The 16,977-nt window shown below is 43.9% G+C and overlaps 1 protein-coding gene across 3 annotated transcripts in view; it reads right to left on the bottom strand.

The window, feature by feature from the left end:
• Window positions 1-16,977, bottom strand: part of si:ch211-267e7.3 (ADAMTS-like protein 2) — a 127,133-nt gene that overhangs the window by 68,513 nt on the left and 41,643 nt on the right. For all 3 annotated transcript variants that reach the window (XM_043700011.1, XM_043700009.1, XM_043700010.1), the window contains 3 exons: window positions 15,074-15,149; window positions 11,083-11,185; window positions 5,679-5,824 (listed from right to left, as the gene is read on the bottom strand). In XM_043700011.1, coding sequence (XP_043555946.1) covers window positions 5,679-5,824; window positions 11,083-11,185; window positions 15,074-15,149 — 325 coding nt within the window. The remainder of the gene's footprint in view (window positions 1-5,678; window positions 5,825-11,082; window positions 11,186-15,073; window positions 15,150-16,977) is intronic.

The following is a 16,977-nucleotide window of genomic DNA, read 5'->3' as shown; positions in this document are numbered from 1 at the left end:
TCCCGGGGAACAGGCCGTAGAGCATGGAGTCCCGCGTCACGGCGTTGCTCGGGACGAACCTCGACAAACACCACTGCATTCCTCCCCAGACTTCTTCTGCGTAGGCACATTCCAGAAGGAGGTGTGTGACAGTCTCCCTCCCCCCCGCAGACGCTTCGAGGGCAGCGTGCGGTGTGGCTGAGAGTCCGGGCGTGCATAAAGGATCTCACAGGCAGAGCCCTTCTCACCACCAGCCAAGCCATGTCTCGGTGCTTGTTGGAAAGTTCTGGCGATGAGGCATTCTACCAACTGACTTTGACAGTCTGCTCAGGGAACCGCTCGATAGGATCCGCCCTCTCCTTTTCCCGAAGGGTCTCAAGGACACTACGTGCTGACCACTTCCTGATGAACTTGTGGTCAAAGGTGCTTTTCTTCATAAACTTCTCCAAGAAGGACAGGTGGTACGGAACGGTCCAACTACTCGGAGCGTTCCGCGGCAGCGAGGCCAGGCCCATCCTTCGCAATACCGGGGACAGGTAGAACCTCAGTACGTAGTGACACTTGGTGTTTGCGTACCGGGGATCCACGCACAGCTTGATGCAGCCACACACAAAGGTGGCCATCAGGGTGAGGGTGGCATTGGGTGCATTTTTTCCCCCGTTGCCCAGATCTTTGTACAGCAAGTCCCTTCGGACCCGGTCCATCTTTGACCTCCATATAAACTGGAAGATGGACCGAGTGACTGCGGCGGCACAGGTTCTGGGAACAGGCTAGACCCGTGCCACGTATAACAGCAATGACAGTGCCTCACACCTGATGACCAGGTTTTTTCCCATGATGGAGAGCGACCGTAGGTTCCATCTGCCCAGTTTCTGCCTCACTTTGCTGATACGCTCCTCCCAAGACTTGGCGCATGCCCCAGATCCCCGAACCAAATACCCAACACCTTCAAGTGGTCGGTCCTGACGGTGAAGGGGATCGAGGATTGGTCGGCCCAGTTCCTGAAGAGCATGGCCTCGCTCTTGCCTCGGTTTACCTTGGCCCCCGAAGCCCGTTCGAAATGGTCACATATGCACATGAGTCTGCGCACGGACAGCGGATCCGAGCAGAAAATAGCAATGTCATCCATGTACAGGGAGGCCTTAACCTGCAGGCCCCCGCTGCCAGGAATAGTCACCCCCTCTCAGGCTCGCAGCCTTCCTGATGGACTCAGCAAATGGCTCTATGCAGCACACAAACAAGGCAGGAGAGAGAGGGCAGCCCTGCCTGACTCATTGGAAAATGTAGCAAATGGAGCACACAAGTTGCAGGGTCCTCCAATGAAAGTGGACACCCTCGCTTGTTCGACTGTGCTTGGGGAACACCATTTCAGTGCAGGCAACTGCATGTGCCCTCTCGGGATATACGCTGACTAGAGGCACTCTAGGTCAGCCGAAAGCAAAGCCCAAAACAAAGCCAAGCCTGAGCTAAATGGTTAAAATTTTCTTCAGGATCCAGGCCAGCAAGCCATTGTAGGTGCTACCAGTATGCAGATGCAAAACAGAAGAGTCCTATCAGATCTCAATTGAGTAAGAGAATTCATAAGCCAGTGTCCAGGAGAGTGCATACCCTGGAAAGTCCACCTGGGTTAGATCAGTTAAATTGCTTAGCAACATCCAAATCAGAACCAAGCAAAATAAAAGCCTGGTTAAAAGATTACCCAGTTCTAATGGAGGCCATATCAGTGACTGCAGAACCAGTCTCTAACAAGATTCTCTCTGGACTCAAATCTTTAAGTTTGCACAAGACCTCGGCGAGGCTGAGAATGTATACTGAGGAATTTTTATAGATTAAGAATACAACTTTGGTTTCAGTCTCTAATGAGAGGCAAATGGTTCTGTTACTGCTGATTGTTGTAAAAGGCTCAGGCCCAAGCTTGATGGGGGCAAAATTGATTTGAGAAAGATTGACCTACATTGGCTCAATATTTTTCAATTAGAAAATGGCTGCCCGAGTGAAGTCTGAATTTAATACCCTCAAGTCTTTCAGGAAGGTCTAGGGACGATCAGAAGAGTCAAGGCCACCTTGCATGTTGACCGTGGAAGCAATTCCACGGTTCTGTAACGCCTGTCTGGTGCCATTATGGGCAACAGCAGAGGCAGAAATCAGAAGGCTGGAAAGTGAAGGAACCATCAAATTAGTTCAATTTCCTTAACAGGCAGCACTGGCCGTACCGATTTTGAAGCCAAGTGGGTCAGGGCTCCTTTGTGGGGATCTTAAACAAATGAAAACTGTTTCTTGCAGCTGGATAAATACCCAAATCCTCGCACAGAGAATTTAATTGCTAAGCTAGCAGAGGGGCTTGGAAGTAGACATGAGCCGCGCTCACTTGCAATTGCGTTTTTAGTTGAGGATCCCCAGAAGTATGCTCCAATTAATACCCATAACGGTTTGTCCCAATATATGAGACCACCATTTGGGATATTGTCAGCCTGTTCAATTTTTCAGTGGACAGTGGAGAACATTTTGCAAGGTCCATTTATCTAGATGATAACAGGGAAGACTAATAAAGAACATTTAGAAAAATTAGACATCGTCCTTAGACATTTCTTACAGATCAGCATACAACTAAGAAAGGAAAAATGTGTATTCCAGGCCATCCCCAAAGTGACCTACTTGGACCATAAATTCAACAAGACCATGTTACATCCGTTGGAAGATAAAGTGAGGGTAATCAAAGGTGCCTCGGCTCCAACATCTGTCCAGGAGCATAGGTCATTCCTTGGGCTGGTAAATTATCACAGAAAGATCATGTACAACCTGGCCTCCATCTTTGCATCAACTTCTGAAAAAAGGCTTTGGCTAATGGACAGCATAAATAAGTCCAGGTAGTGGAAGGAGGATTGGCGGTCATTTTTGGAGACAGGAAGTTCCACCAATACTTCAGTTGATGAAAATTTGTGATAATAACAGATTACGAACCCATACTAGGTCTGCTTAAAACGGGACGAGTCTGTGCCACCCACAGCTTTGGGCCGAATTCAGCGGGGGACTCTAATACGAAGTTCCAATAATTACAAGTTGGAACACCATCTGGGAGACAGAGAAGCAAAGGCAGATGCATTGAGCCACCTTCCTCTAGCAAGTACACTACCAGTGGTACGACCAATGGAACTGTCTGTAAGGGTTTTAAACTTTTTGTACATACTTCCAGTCACAGCTGACAGTATCAGACTTTGGACACAAAGATCCAGGCCTGTCCAGATTAGATTCCATACAGGGTGGAAACAGGCCCTTTGGCCCAACAAGTCCACACCGACCCTCCGAAGAGCAACCCACTCAGACCCATTCCGCTACATTTACCTCTGACTAATGTACCTAGTACTATGGGCAATTTAACATGGCCAATTCACATAACCTGCACATCTTTGTACTGTGGGAGGAAACCAGAGCACCCAGAGGAAACCCACGCAGACATGGGGAGAATGTGCAAACTCCACACAGACAGTTGCCCGAGACAATAAGTGAATCTTCCTTGATCACAGGAATAGCACCGGCAGAATTGCCAATGGGGAGAAGACTGCAACAGGTTAAATCTTCGGGAGGATATCTTTGTGAAATAACATCAGGAATGCCTGTGCTGGACCCAAGACTCCACTATGCGAGAGGGAAGAGTTGCTACAAGGAATGACGTTTGGTGTAAGAACCACAGGTAAGAGGCAGGTTGGCAGGAGGTCAGTACCAGTAACGTGTAAAGTTCGGGATGGTGCGACAGTCCAGAACAAGCACGTGGACCATATGAAAGCCACGAACTCACAAACGGTGTGGAAGCAAAACATGTCCAGTTCCTCAGAACAGTTGGAACGGCTGCCAGAACCAGTGGGTTCACCCTCTCTGAGAAGCATTGATGAGACTGCGGAGTCTGAGAGGGGCATGACAGATGTAGCCGCATTGACACCTTTGCCAGCAGAGGAAGAGAGTAAATTCCTACCAAGGTGTTCCTGGCGCAAGAGGTGGCTCCCTCGCTTTACACAGCGTCCGGTTGGAGGAACCTAACCCAGTGACAAAATCCCCAGGAAGCTCTCCGAGAAAAAGGACCAGATTATGTCCTCGAAGGCAGAGGGAGGAATGTAGAGACTGTAATGAGGTCAGCCAGCTGCACTACAGAGAAAGTTAGTTTGCTGATAGGAACTGTACATCTGGTCCACTCAGACAGATATAAACAGGAGTGTCAGAGATTCTGGGTGCAGATTCTGATGAGGCTGAGCTAGAGTTAAGGACTTGCCACATGTAAATAAAGGGTGGCTTAGTGTTGGGATGCCAGCCTCTGTGGAGTTATTTCATTCAGGTTATCACTACTGCCCTGTGTCCACTTACTGTGCCATTGTACTATATTGAGGTTCCTGTTTTAATCTAAATCCATTCAGTGTTCTGGAAGTTCTCAGGGAGGAAGAACTAGCCAAGGATAATGTTCAGCAAGTTCAATATATCAAAGTATTTTTTTTAAAAGTATATCTTCTATTTCAGTACATTAAGGCCAATATCTCCTTCTTTTCTGATGATAGTACTCCATGCTGGCTCCCTTCAATCGGCTCAAAATGCTTCGGCCTTTGACAGGTAGAGATTACCTACATTAACAACAGATTCCAATAAGCTCCACAAAACTAACTGGTACATTCCTTATTTGTCTCATTCACCTTTCTTAAATACCTGAGGTACAATCGCAATTTTCCAATTTAAATGGATAATCCCTGAATCAAGAGTGCTTTGAAAGATCATGACCAAAGCATCTATAATTTCCTCAGCCATTTCCTTTCAGACCTTGTGGTGGAAACGGTCAGGTCTTGGAAATTAACCAGTCGAGTCATAGAGCTGTACAGTGTGGAAACAGACCCTTCAGTCCAATCTGTTCATACTGAGCAAGTATCCTGAATTAATCTGGTCCCATTTGCCAGTATTTGGCCCATATCCCTCTAAACCCTTCCTCTTCATCTACCCATCCAGATGCCTTTTAAATGCTGTAATGGTACCAGCCTCCACCCACTTCCTCTGGCAGTTCATTCCATACACGCCCTACCCTCTGTATGAAAAGGTTGTCCCATTCGATCCCTTTTCAATCTTTACCCTCTCACCTTATACCTATGCCCTCTAGATTTGGACTCCCCACCCCAGGAGAAAGCTCCTGAATATTCACGCTATCCATGCTTCTTATGATTTTGTGAACCACTAAAAGGTCAGCCATCGGCCTCCAGGGAAAACAGTCCCAGTCTATTCCAATAGATTTGTACCATCATTTTTTTTTCTCAAACTGTTTTCTTTCTGATGTTAACTTTGGTGAGATCCAGTCCTCAACTCCTTACTAATTACTATATATCCTCAAACATATGATCCTGTTCTCCTCTTGAGACTAAACAACACCGCAAAGTCATTCTTCAACATGCAGTTTTTTAAGAGCTATGGAGCAAATGGAGTTGAAAGACAAACCAGGCACAATCTAACTAAGTGGCAAAATGGACTATCTTCTGTTTTAACCTATTCAATGCAACTCAATATTGATGCAGAATCAAAATTCAGTGTTGGACTAGCATCTAAAGTGACTACATTGCACTCCAGTGTCCAGCCTTTATTCTTAAATACTGTTAACATGTCAATGGAGGGCTGATTTCCAGCAATGCAGTTTGATGGATTCTTCAAAGTTCAGTCAAACCCATCAACCTTACCTCACATCGGCCAGTAATGCAGACACCCTGATAGGTTCGGTCTCGGCACGATGTTCCATCCTGAGCAGGAACCATTAACTGCCTCTCTCCATCAATAGTGGTGCATTGCAAGTCACATGGTTTATTAGAAATATTAATGTGGTCATCTGTTGAGAGGAATAGAGAATAATGTCTGAATATACACAGCATTTACAAAAGGCCTGATGGTCTCAATGAACAAATTGAAGTACACGGGTATGATTTGCTTGCCATCACAGAGACATAGCTACACGGTGATCAAGATCAGGAACTGAACATCCAAGGAAATCCAGCATTCAGTAAGAGGTACGCAAAATAGAAATATAGTTGAAATCAGACTTTTACAAAAGACAAGGTTTCTACATTAGTAAGGGAGGATGGGAAGATCAAGATCTAGAATCACTTTGGATGGAGCTAATAAACAGCAAGGAGCCTCATCCTTTGGTGAACAATTTGAGCACAGTACAAATCAGGAAATCAGTGATGTGTACAATATTAGTACTTCACTAATAATGGGTGAATTCAACTTACACATAGATTGGGTGAACAAAATCAGCAATAATGTTTTGCGAGATGAATTCCTGGTGTGTATACCTCGTGTTCTCTTATCTTTCATAGGATGCCGGTAAGACCAGCATTTGTTGCCCATTCTTCATCGCTTTTGAACTGAGTACCTTGTCAGACCTTTACAAAGGGCAGTTAAAGGTCAACCGTGTTGCGGTAGGTCTGGAGTTACATGTAGGCCAAATGAGGTAAGGATGGCAGATTTCCTTCCATAAAGGACACAGTAAACCAGATGGGGTTTCTTTTTCACAACAACTGATTATTGTTGTTATTGTCACAATCGCTTGGATTAACTTTATATTCAAGATCAGTTAATTGCATTCAAATTCTATCAGTTATCCTGGTGAGATTTGAACCCGTCTGCCCAGAGATTCAGCCTGGGCCTGTGGATTACTAGGCCAGTGACATTCCCACAATTCCATACTTTCTGGAGCAATAGGCTGAGGAGCTAACTTGGATCGGGCGATTTGGATTTAGTGTTGTGTAATGTGAAAGCCTTGTTACAAAAGCACTTGGGAAACCATAATGTGAAACAATTTTGCATTTAGTTTGAAAGCAATAATTAATTCTAAAACTATGGTCCTAGATTTGAAGAAACAAAATTATGAAGGAATGCTGCCCAATCTATCACATCCATTAGAGAGAGTGCTGGTAGTCTTACTTGCAATGCCAAAAAGATTAATGCAGCATTTAGGAAGCTCTACTCTGAGCTGTACCAGTTGGAGGCTGTGAGGACAGATTGACAAAGATGGAGTCCTTTTTTAAGACTCTGGACCTTCCAGGTGTAACTTCAGAACAGGCGTCTTTTTTGAAGACCCCTCTGACAATCCAAGAGTTACACGAGGTGGTGAGGCAGCTCCAGAGTGGTAAAGCACCGAGCCCAGACGGACTTCAAAATGGGTTTTACAAGGAGTTTATAGACATGCTGGCCGGGCAACTGTTGGATACGAGCAACTCCTTGTACTGTCAGGACTGCCTCGCGTCCTCTGAGAGAAGCAAATATTTCTGTTATTCTCAAGAAAGGGAAAGCCCCAGAGGATTGCACTTTGAACAGGCCCATATCGTTACTGAATGTGGATTTTAAAATTCTGTCAAAAATGCTGACGTTGAGATTGGAGAGGGTTTTGCCCTTCATCATAAAGGAGGGCCAGACAGGTTTTATTAAGGATCGTAGGTCTACTAATAATATTAGAAGAGTGTTAAACATGGTTCAGGTACGCTAGCAAGGGTCAATTCTGGGCTTGGTAGCCTCCTTGGTTGTAGAGAAAGTGCAAGACTAGGTGGAGTGGTCATACCTCTTATGTACTGGAGCAGTTTGGTCTTGGAGGGGTTTTTGCTAGATGGGTGGCAGTGTTGTATAGTGATGCGAAAACAGCTTTTAAGAAATATCAATTGAATTCCCTACTATCTATCCTCTGTGGCTGACTATGGACCTGCAGTCAATCTGGCTAGACATCAAGACCTCCCAGGCAAAATGCCGCCTCATCAATTTGTTGTTTATGGACAAGATGAGGACTGTTACGGACCATTGCAGAAATCTGATTGTCCATAACACAGTTAAAGCATGGAGAATAATGTAATAAGGTCAGGGCAATTTACAAAAACCTTCCCAATTCACTCCCATAGTAGGAATGTTAGGAATCCATCCAGGGTCGGTGGACACTGGCTTTAAGCTCTGGGAGTCTAGAGGAGTGTCCTATTTGGGAGATTTGTTCGACAGAGAGGTCATGATGTCTTTTGAGCAGCTGAGCCAGAAATGTGAGCCATCTAGGAGGGACGTCTTTCATTACTTTCATTTTAGGGATTTTATACAGAAAAAGCCGACATTGATGGTTAGTCTCTGTAAGTTAGATATGAAGAGGAGAGTGCTTCAGTCCACGGGCGCTCTCTCAGTCACCACCCTCTATTATTTATTAGGAGGTAATGTCTTGAAGGACATTGAGCGGCTGTGCGGAACCTGGACTCAAGAATTGGGGGTGGAGATCTCATCAGAGGAGTGCGAGGATATTTGGGAGAACGCAAGGAAGATTTCGATTTGCAACAGGACACAGGCTATGCAATTGAAAGTACTCCACAGGGCTCACTTGCACTGGAGCAGCTTGCGAAATTTAAGACAGGAGCGTCCCCAATGCGCCCAAATGTAAAACAGATGTTGGTACTCTTACTCATTGCTTGTGGTCACGCCACAAGCTTTGTAGGTATTGGGGTGCCATAGCGAGTGTTTTGGAAGGGGTTTTGGGAACTGAGGTCAAGGTGGATCCACTGTCCATCCTCTTGGATGTGCCAAATCTCCCCTGTTGGAATATGCATGGGACGAAACTGTTTAATATTCTTTCATTCTGTGCAAGGAAGAACATTCTAATGAGCTGGGTGTCAGAGAATCTCCCGGGACTCTCGGGGTGGCGTAGATTAGTTATGGAGCACATCCCCCTGGACTTCCTTACAAGTATGGTGCACCAGAAAACACAAAGGCGGCCCTTTCTGAATTACATAGATGCAGACTTGGGATTCTGGATCAATGGTGCTGGAAGAGCACAGCAGTTCTCAGATGAAGGGCTTTTGTAAGAGTAATGAGTAAGAGTACCAACATCTGTTTTACATTTGGGCGCATTGGGGACGCTCCTGTCTTAAATTTCGCAAGCTGCTCCAGTGCAAGTGAGCCCTGTGGAGTACTTTCAATTGCATAGCCTGTGTCCTGTTGCAAATCGAAATCTTCCTTGCGTTCTCCCAAATATCCTCCCACTCCTCTGATGAGATCTCCACCCCCAATTCTTGAGTCCAGATTCCGCACAGCCGCTCAATGTCCTTCAAGACATTACCTCCTAACAAATAATAGAGGGTGGTGACTGAGAGAGCGCCCGTGGACTGAAGCACTCTCCTCTTCATATCTGACTTACAGAGACTAACCATCAATGTCGGTTTTTTCTGTATAAAGAGCACATCAGATGAAGGGCTTTTGCCCGAAACGTCGATTTTGCTGAAGCTCCTCGATGCTGCCTGAACTGCTGTGCTCTTCCAGCACCATTGATCCAGAACCTGGTTTCCAGCATCTGCAGTCATAGATACAGACTTGTCAGCTACAGTGACCAGGACCTTTGTGTAGTCATGAGGGCTACGTCTGGAGGTCCAGGGGCCCGTGGGAGGAAGAATTCCGAACAAATATGGGTATGCTTATTGAAGATCCTGGTGGTGGTGAGCTTTGATGGGATTGCACTGAGTGCAGTAACTTAACTGAATGCAACTTAATCTACTTTGATTCAACTTGGCTTAATTTAGCTTTTTTAGTTATTTATTGAATTGAAGTTTTTGTAGGTTTTTTTCCTCTCTCCTCAGTGGTTTTTGAGGTAGAGCAGTAGTTTGTTTACTGTTATTGTTCTTATATAATAAGATTGTTATGATGTTTTGTAGTGATTTTGTAAAAAATTTTAAAAATTTTCTCAATTTACAAAAAAAACACAGTAAATGACAATGGAAAAGAATGTGAATTCAAGCGAGTAAGAAATATTAAAGCAGACTGTAAAAGCTTCTTAGGTATGTGAAAAGGAAAAGATTAGCTTAGACAATTGCAGGAACCATTACAGGTAGGACTGGAGAATACATGATGGACAATGTGGATGTACCAAAAAAACTAAACAGTTACTTTACAGCTGTCTTCATGGAATAAGTTACAGAAAATCTTCCAGAAATCTCATTAAATAATAACCAAAAGAAACTAGTATTAATAAAGAGGTTGTCCTGAAGAGTGACTGATTACTACACTGTTATCATTAACATGACATGGTGAATAGTGGTGGAAAATATTGTGCCTACGAGGAGCATCATAGTTGAACAATCAGCAAGCAAGTTAGAACTCATTTTGGACTTTGCTAAAGTACATGACAAAATCCTTGATTTGTTCACCACAGTACTAGAAAATGCTGAAAACATGGTGAAACATCCCCATAGATGAAAGTGAGGATTGCAGATGCTGGAGATCAGAGTTTTAAAAAGTGTTGCTGAAAAAGTGCAGCAGGTCAGGCAGCATCAAAGGAACAGGAGAATCGACGTTTCGGGCATAAGCTCTTCTTCAGGAATGAAGAAGGAATGCATTCCTGAAGAAGGGCTTATGCCCGAAACATCGATTTTCCTTTGATGCTGCCTGACCTGCTGCGCTTTTCCAGCAAGAAATGTTTAAGCTCTGAAACATCCCCATAGTTTAGATCACTGAAGAAAGGCAAGTGGTCAGGGAGCGTGCTACATTGATAGCAAGCGAGGGAAAATGAAACAAAGACTATGGATGCAGGAGAACAAAATAGAAAAGGTTTTACTGAGTGGGTTGTGAACCTTATAAATTTGCTTTGCATGCATTTAAGGCAAAGATTGATAATCTGATCACTGATGGCATACAGCATAATGGGGATGGTGAGAGTAAAGGTCTTTGAAGTGCGTGATCAGCCATGACCATACTGAACAGCAGGGGAGGCTCGTCGGGCCAAATGGCCTCCTCCTGTTCCTATGTTTCTTTGAAACATCTAAGATTCTTACAGAGCACGACAGGGTGAATATAGATTGGGTGTTTCCTCTGGCTGGTAAGTCTAAAATTAGGGAACAATTTCAGAATCTCAGGCAAGTTATTTAAGATGGAGATGAGAAGCAGTTTCTTCAGTGATGATTCTCCGTAAATGTCTAGCCTATACAGCTTTGGAAGGTCAACAACTGAGCAGATTCAAGACAGATATCAATAGGTTTCTGGAGTCTAATGACACTAAGGGATGTGATGTTAGGGGGTCACAAGGGGTGGTTGAAAAGATGGGGTTTTAAAGATGACTACCATGCTCCTTACCTGGATACAGTGGAACCCAGTGATAGTATCGCCCACTGAATGCTTTGGCATTAAAAGCTGAGCATTGCTGTTGTTTGAAGCTGATGCCATTATTTGGACAGGACTATGGAGAAACAAGAATAAGAAAAATCTCACAATTATATGACATTTTCATGACCTCAGAATATCATCAAATGCTTTACAATGAATTACATACTTTTCTGAAGTGCAGTTATTGCCGTATTGTGAGAAAACCGCAGTATTTGCTGCTCACCGAAAATTCTGATGAACACCCAATTTGATAACATACTTTAATTCTGTTGATTGAGCGGTAAACATTGGCTGGAAAATACTGCTTGGATCATCTACAATCACTGAAGAGGGCAAATGAGACCACAGTTCAACATCTCATCACTGACAATACAGCACTCACTTCATATTGCACTGACATGTCAGTCAATATTTATGTCCATAAGTATCTTACTTGAGACCTGAACTCAGAAACAATGACTGGAGCCAAACCTGGCACAAGGGAAGATGGTTATGGTTAATTAATTGACCATTTATTAATTATTAATCATCTCAGCTCCAGGACATTTCTGCAAGAGTTCCTCAGAATAGTGACTTAGGCACAATCAGCTTCAGCTGCTTCATCAGTGACCTTCCCTCTATCGTAAGGTCAGAAGTGGGGATGTTCACTGATGACTGCACGATGTTCAGCACCATTTGCAACACCTCAGATACTGAAGCAGTCCATGTTCCATTGCAACAAGGCCTAGACAATATCCAGGCTTGGGTTAACATGTGACAGATAACATTTGTGCCGCAGAAGTACCAGGTAATGACCATTTCAAACAAGCGAGAATCTAACCATCTCCCCTTAACATTCAATGGCATCACCATCACTGAATATCCCATCATCAACATCCTGGGGTTACTAGAAATGCAACTGGACCTGACAAATAACTATTGTCGTTAGTTACAAGAGCCAGTCAGAGGCTGGGAATCCTGCAGCAAGTAACTCACCACTTGACTCCACAAAGCCTGTCTGTCATCTACAAGGTATGGGACTGGAATGAGATGGGCTATTGCCAACTTTGTGACTGCAGCTCCCACAGCACTCAAGAGACACAACACCAAAACCAGGAGAGAGCAGCTGGTTTTATCAGCATCCCATCCACCACTTTCAACATTCATTCCCTTCACACCAGTGCACGGTAGCAGCAGTGTATACCACCTGCATGTGTGAGTCAGTGTTGCATGTGACAGGATGCGACAGTTGCAATGTTACTCTAGATTGTCCCCGGGTTCTAGGGTAACCAACCTCCGCTTACGAGGCAGGTGATTTAAAATTGACATTAGAAGGAATTTCTTCACCCAGAGAGCTGTGAATTGATGGAATTCTCTACCGGAGAGGACTGTGAAAGATCAATTATTGAGAAGGTTCAGGACAGAACCTTCTGGAATATTAAGGGATATGGAGACAGTGTGAGAAAGTGACATTGTCGAGGTGATCAGCCGTGATCTAGAATGACAAGTCTGGTTCAATGGGCTGAATGGCTTACTCAGACTCCTTTGTTCCTGTGTTCCAATGCACTGTAGCAACTCATCCAGGTTCCTTCGATTTGCTGGACCAGGTTGGACGAAGTTAAAAATCACACAACACCAGGTTATAGTCCAACAGGTTTATTTGAAAGCACTAGCATTCGGAACGCTGCTCCTTCATCAGGTAGTTGCCGACCACCTGCTGAAGAAGTAGCACTTTGAGAGCTAGTGCTTCCAGATAAACCTTTTGGACTATAACCTGGTGTTGGGAGGTTATTTCGACATTTAGTTCAAAATCCATGACCACACCAGCTTGAACAACAAGGTCAGCACAATGCTTTGTGTGTGGAAAATCATGACTCACAAACAGTGATTGAGTTTTTTGAGAAAGTAACCAAAGCAATTGATGAGGGCAGAGCATTGAACATTGTCTACACGGCCTTCAGTAAAGTCTTTGACAAAGTTCCGCATGGTAGACTAATCAGTAAGGTTAGACCAGATGGGATTCAGGGTGAGCTTGCCAATTGAATAAAAAATTGGCTTGGTGGTAGGAGACAGAGGGTGGTGATAGAGAGTTAGTTTTTGGACTGGCGATCTGTGACCAGCAGTTTTCCAGAGATCGGTTCTCAGTCCACTTATGTTTTCATTTATATAAACGACTTGGTTGCGAATTTAGGAGGCATAGTTAGTAAGTTTGCAGATGACACCAAAATTGGTGGTATAGTTGACAGTGAAGAAGGTTATCTAAGATTACAAATGGATCTTGATCAATTGGACAAATGGACTGACGAGTGGCAAATGGAGATAAATCTGGATAAATGTGAGGTATTGCATTTTGATAAAATAAATAAGGGCAGGACTTATACAGTTAATGGCGGGGTCCTGGGTAGTGTTCAAGGAGAAAGTGAGGACTGCAGATGCTGGAGATCAGAGCTGAAAATGTGTTGCTGGAAAAGCACAGCAGGTCAGGTAGCATCCAAGGAATAGGATAATCAACGTTTCGGGCATGAGCCCTTCTTCAGGATGCAAATTCTTCCTGAAGAAGGGCTCATGCCCGAAACGTCGATTCTCCTATTCCTTGGATGCTGCCTGACCTGCTGTGCTTTTCCAGCAACACATTTTCATTTCCTCAGTAGTGTTGTCAAACAAAGAGACCAGGGGTTCAGATACATGGTTGTGAGAAGGTTGCATCATGCATAGATAGGGTGGTTAAGGCGGCTTTTAGCACACTTGCCTTCATTGCTCAGTCTATTGAGTATAGGAGTTGGGATGTCCTAATGAGGTGGTACAGGATGTTGAGGCCACTTTTGGAGTACTGCATATAGTTCTGGTTGCCCTGCGATAGGAAGGATATTATTAAACTGGAGAGGGTTCAGAAAAGACATACCAGGATGTTGCTGGGACTGAAGGGTTTGAGTTATAAGGATAGGCTGGGACATGTTTCACTGGAGTGAAGGAGGTTGAGGGGTGACCTTCTTGAGGTTTACAAAATCATGAGGGACATAGATAAAGTTAATAGCAAAGGTCTTTTCCCTAAGTTGGGTGAGTTAAAAACTAGGGGGAATATTTTTATGGTGAGAGGGGAAAGATTTAGAAAAGGGACCCGAGGGCAATTTTTTCACACAGTGGGTGCTTTGTGTGTGGAATGAACTGCCAGAGGAAGTGGTAGATGCAGGTACAGTTACAACATTTAAAAGACATTTGGATAGGTAGATGAATGGGAACGATTTAGTGATTTGGTCAAATGCAGGCAAGTGGGACTAGTTTAGTTTGGGAACTTCGTTGACATGGACGGGTTGGACCAAAGGGTCTGTTTACGTGCTGTAGGACTCTGTACACATTGGAACACCACAACCTGCAAGTTTCCTTATTTGGAAAGACATCTCCATTCCTTCATTGTCACTGTGCCAAAATCCTGGAAACTTTTAACAGCACTGTGAGTGTATACTATATTCCAAAGAGTGCAGCAGTTTGGAAAGGAAGCTCGCCATTTTCTTGAGGGCAATTAGGAATGAGCAATAATTGCTGACCCAGCCAGCAATGCTCGGATCTCATGACTGTAGAGAAAATCTTCTGATTCACAGAGGTAAGTGCTATCAGTTGTGCCAAAGCTGACAGAAGGATGGTCTGGTACTATGAGGTGCGTGCCATTCTGCAGTGGCAATCGCAAAGTTTCTCTGTTTGACCCTTGAATCTTAGTTGTTGTTTATAAGAAGTTGGGCAGATAAAGGGAAAAAGTAAATTTTTTGCGATTCATTTAAAGCGAGGTCGGTGACTGTCAGACCAGGTAGAATCCCAAAAATGAATCCAATGGTGACCATAGGCAGTACAGACTCAATGAAGGAGAAGCATTGAATATCTGACATTGTTATTTGCGAGTGAGTTTGTACCAAAGAAGCAAGAATGAGGGGGGGATGAAAGAAATAAGATAAAACAGACTTTGAGACACAGAAGTAGAAAATTTTACCTGGATTTGGCATAATTGGTAGCGCCGAGGTGATCCAGTGCAAAAGGTGTCATTCTTGTTTTGTGAAATTATACGTCTGCAACAAAAAAGCCACATTTCAATAAATATGCTGTACAGTTGAATCCAATTTAACAGCTCAAACCAAATTCTATCCTCTCATATAACTGGACTACAGCTTTCACCACCTAATGAAAGGTCCCAATACTGAAACATGAACACTTTCTTTCTGCACAGATGCTGCTTGACCTGCTGAGCATTTCCAACTTTTTCTGTTTAAAAGCAATTTTGAATTTTTGAAAACTATTTGGAAGTTGACCAATGTAATATCTATAATGGAGGAAATTCATTCAATGAATTAAGCAATGCAGAACAAAATGTTACTCTTTCTTAAATAGTTACATCAGCAAACTCCCAATGTGTGTCTTTCTCAGAAAGACCTATTGCTGTGTCAGGAAAGGGAAGCGCAGTTGAAGAACCTTGACTGAAAGGTGAGCCATTTGCTAGAACTTTCTTCTTTCTCATTTCCTAATGATGACTCGGTTCAATCCGTTGGCCAGAATCTAATGATGCATCCCAATATGCTCAGTTTAGTGATCCAACCCAACTCACTCTCTGTGCTCTCCCATTTAGCCTCCCTTTCGGTATATGAGCAGAGTACTGCTCCATACTCCAGTTTTTGAAGACAACGTTTCAAGAAGAAAGAGAGAATTTACATTTTTATACAGCACCTTGAATTCCCTCCAAAATTTCCCACTGCATTTTAAGCTAATGAAATACCCTTGAAGTGTTACATTACTGGTAAGGCAAAGCCAACAGTCAATATGCATACAGCAAGGTACACAACAAAAAGATTGGAAGTGCTAGCACTTGTCCATAGATAAAGGGAGAAATCCCTTAACATCATCAAGTAGTCTGGAAGGGATACTTTTCGGAGGGTCAGTGTGGACTCAATAGGCCAGATGGCCTGCTTCCACACAGGAGGGAATTTATAATTCCAAAGTCCCAATTACTTGCTCATGAGGGCAGTGTTTGGAGTCCATAGTTTGAATCAGGACAATTTCTATTATATAGTCAAACAAAGTAAACATTAAGTATCATCTTTAGTTAAGCACTTCTATTCTAAACGCCAAAGTCAACATTGGATAAACATGAATTAATAGGCAAGTTGCGGTCAATTGTAAACTATAGCTTGCACATTACATGGCAGGTACAACTCAGACAGATCTTTGAAAGTGGCTCTGCAGTCTACTCAGCATTTAGGTCAGCAAACTCAAGTCACAAAATCTTTCAAATGCGGTCTTCCTCACAAAGAATTTTAGCTCCTCTGTTTCTCGGACATAGCTCGATTTGCAGCTGACAGCAATGCATAATCAACCTGGGTATAATCTTAACTAAACCTAGCACAAAGTCTGTAGCAGAGTGCAACATGGTGGCTCAGTGGTCAGCACTACTACCTCACACCACCAGGGACCCAGGTTTGATTCCAGCCTCGGGTGACAATCTGTGTGGAGTTTGCACATTTTACCTGTGTCTGCGTGGCTTTCCTCCGGGTGCTCCGGTTTCCTCCCATAATCCAAAGATGTACATTACATAGGAACCTCACTTATCCAAAGGCCACGGGCGGGGAGTGTTTTGTTCAGTTAATTGAATGAGGAGAAAGTGAGGTCTGCAGATGCTGGAGATCAGAACTGAAAATGTGTTGATGGAAAAGCCCAGCAGGTCAGGCAGCATCCAGGGAACAGGAGAATCGACATTTCGGGAATAAGCCCTTCTTCAGGAATGAGGAAAGTTTGTCCAGCAGGCTAAGATAAAAGGTAGGGAGGAGGGACTTGGGGGAGGGGCGTCGGAAATGCGATAGGTGGAATGAGGTCAAGGTGAGGGTGATAGGTCAGACTGGGGTGGGG

This window comes from Chiloscyllium plagiosum, chromosome 11, assembly GCF_004010195.1.
Source record: "Chiloscyllium plagiosum isolate BGI_BamShark_2017 chromosome 11, ASM401019v2, whole genome shotgun sequence".
Classification (NCBI taxonomy): Eukaryota; Metazoa; Chordata; class Chondrichthyes; order Orectolobiformes; family Hemiscylliidae; genus Chiloscyllium; species Chiloscyllium plagiosum.
Note: the sequence above shows the minus strand (reverse complement) of the source record. Positions and strands in the feature narration are given on the sequence as shown.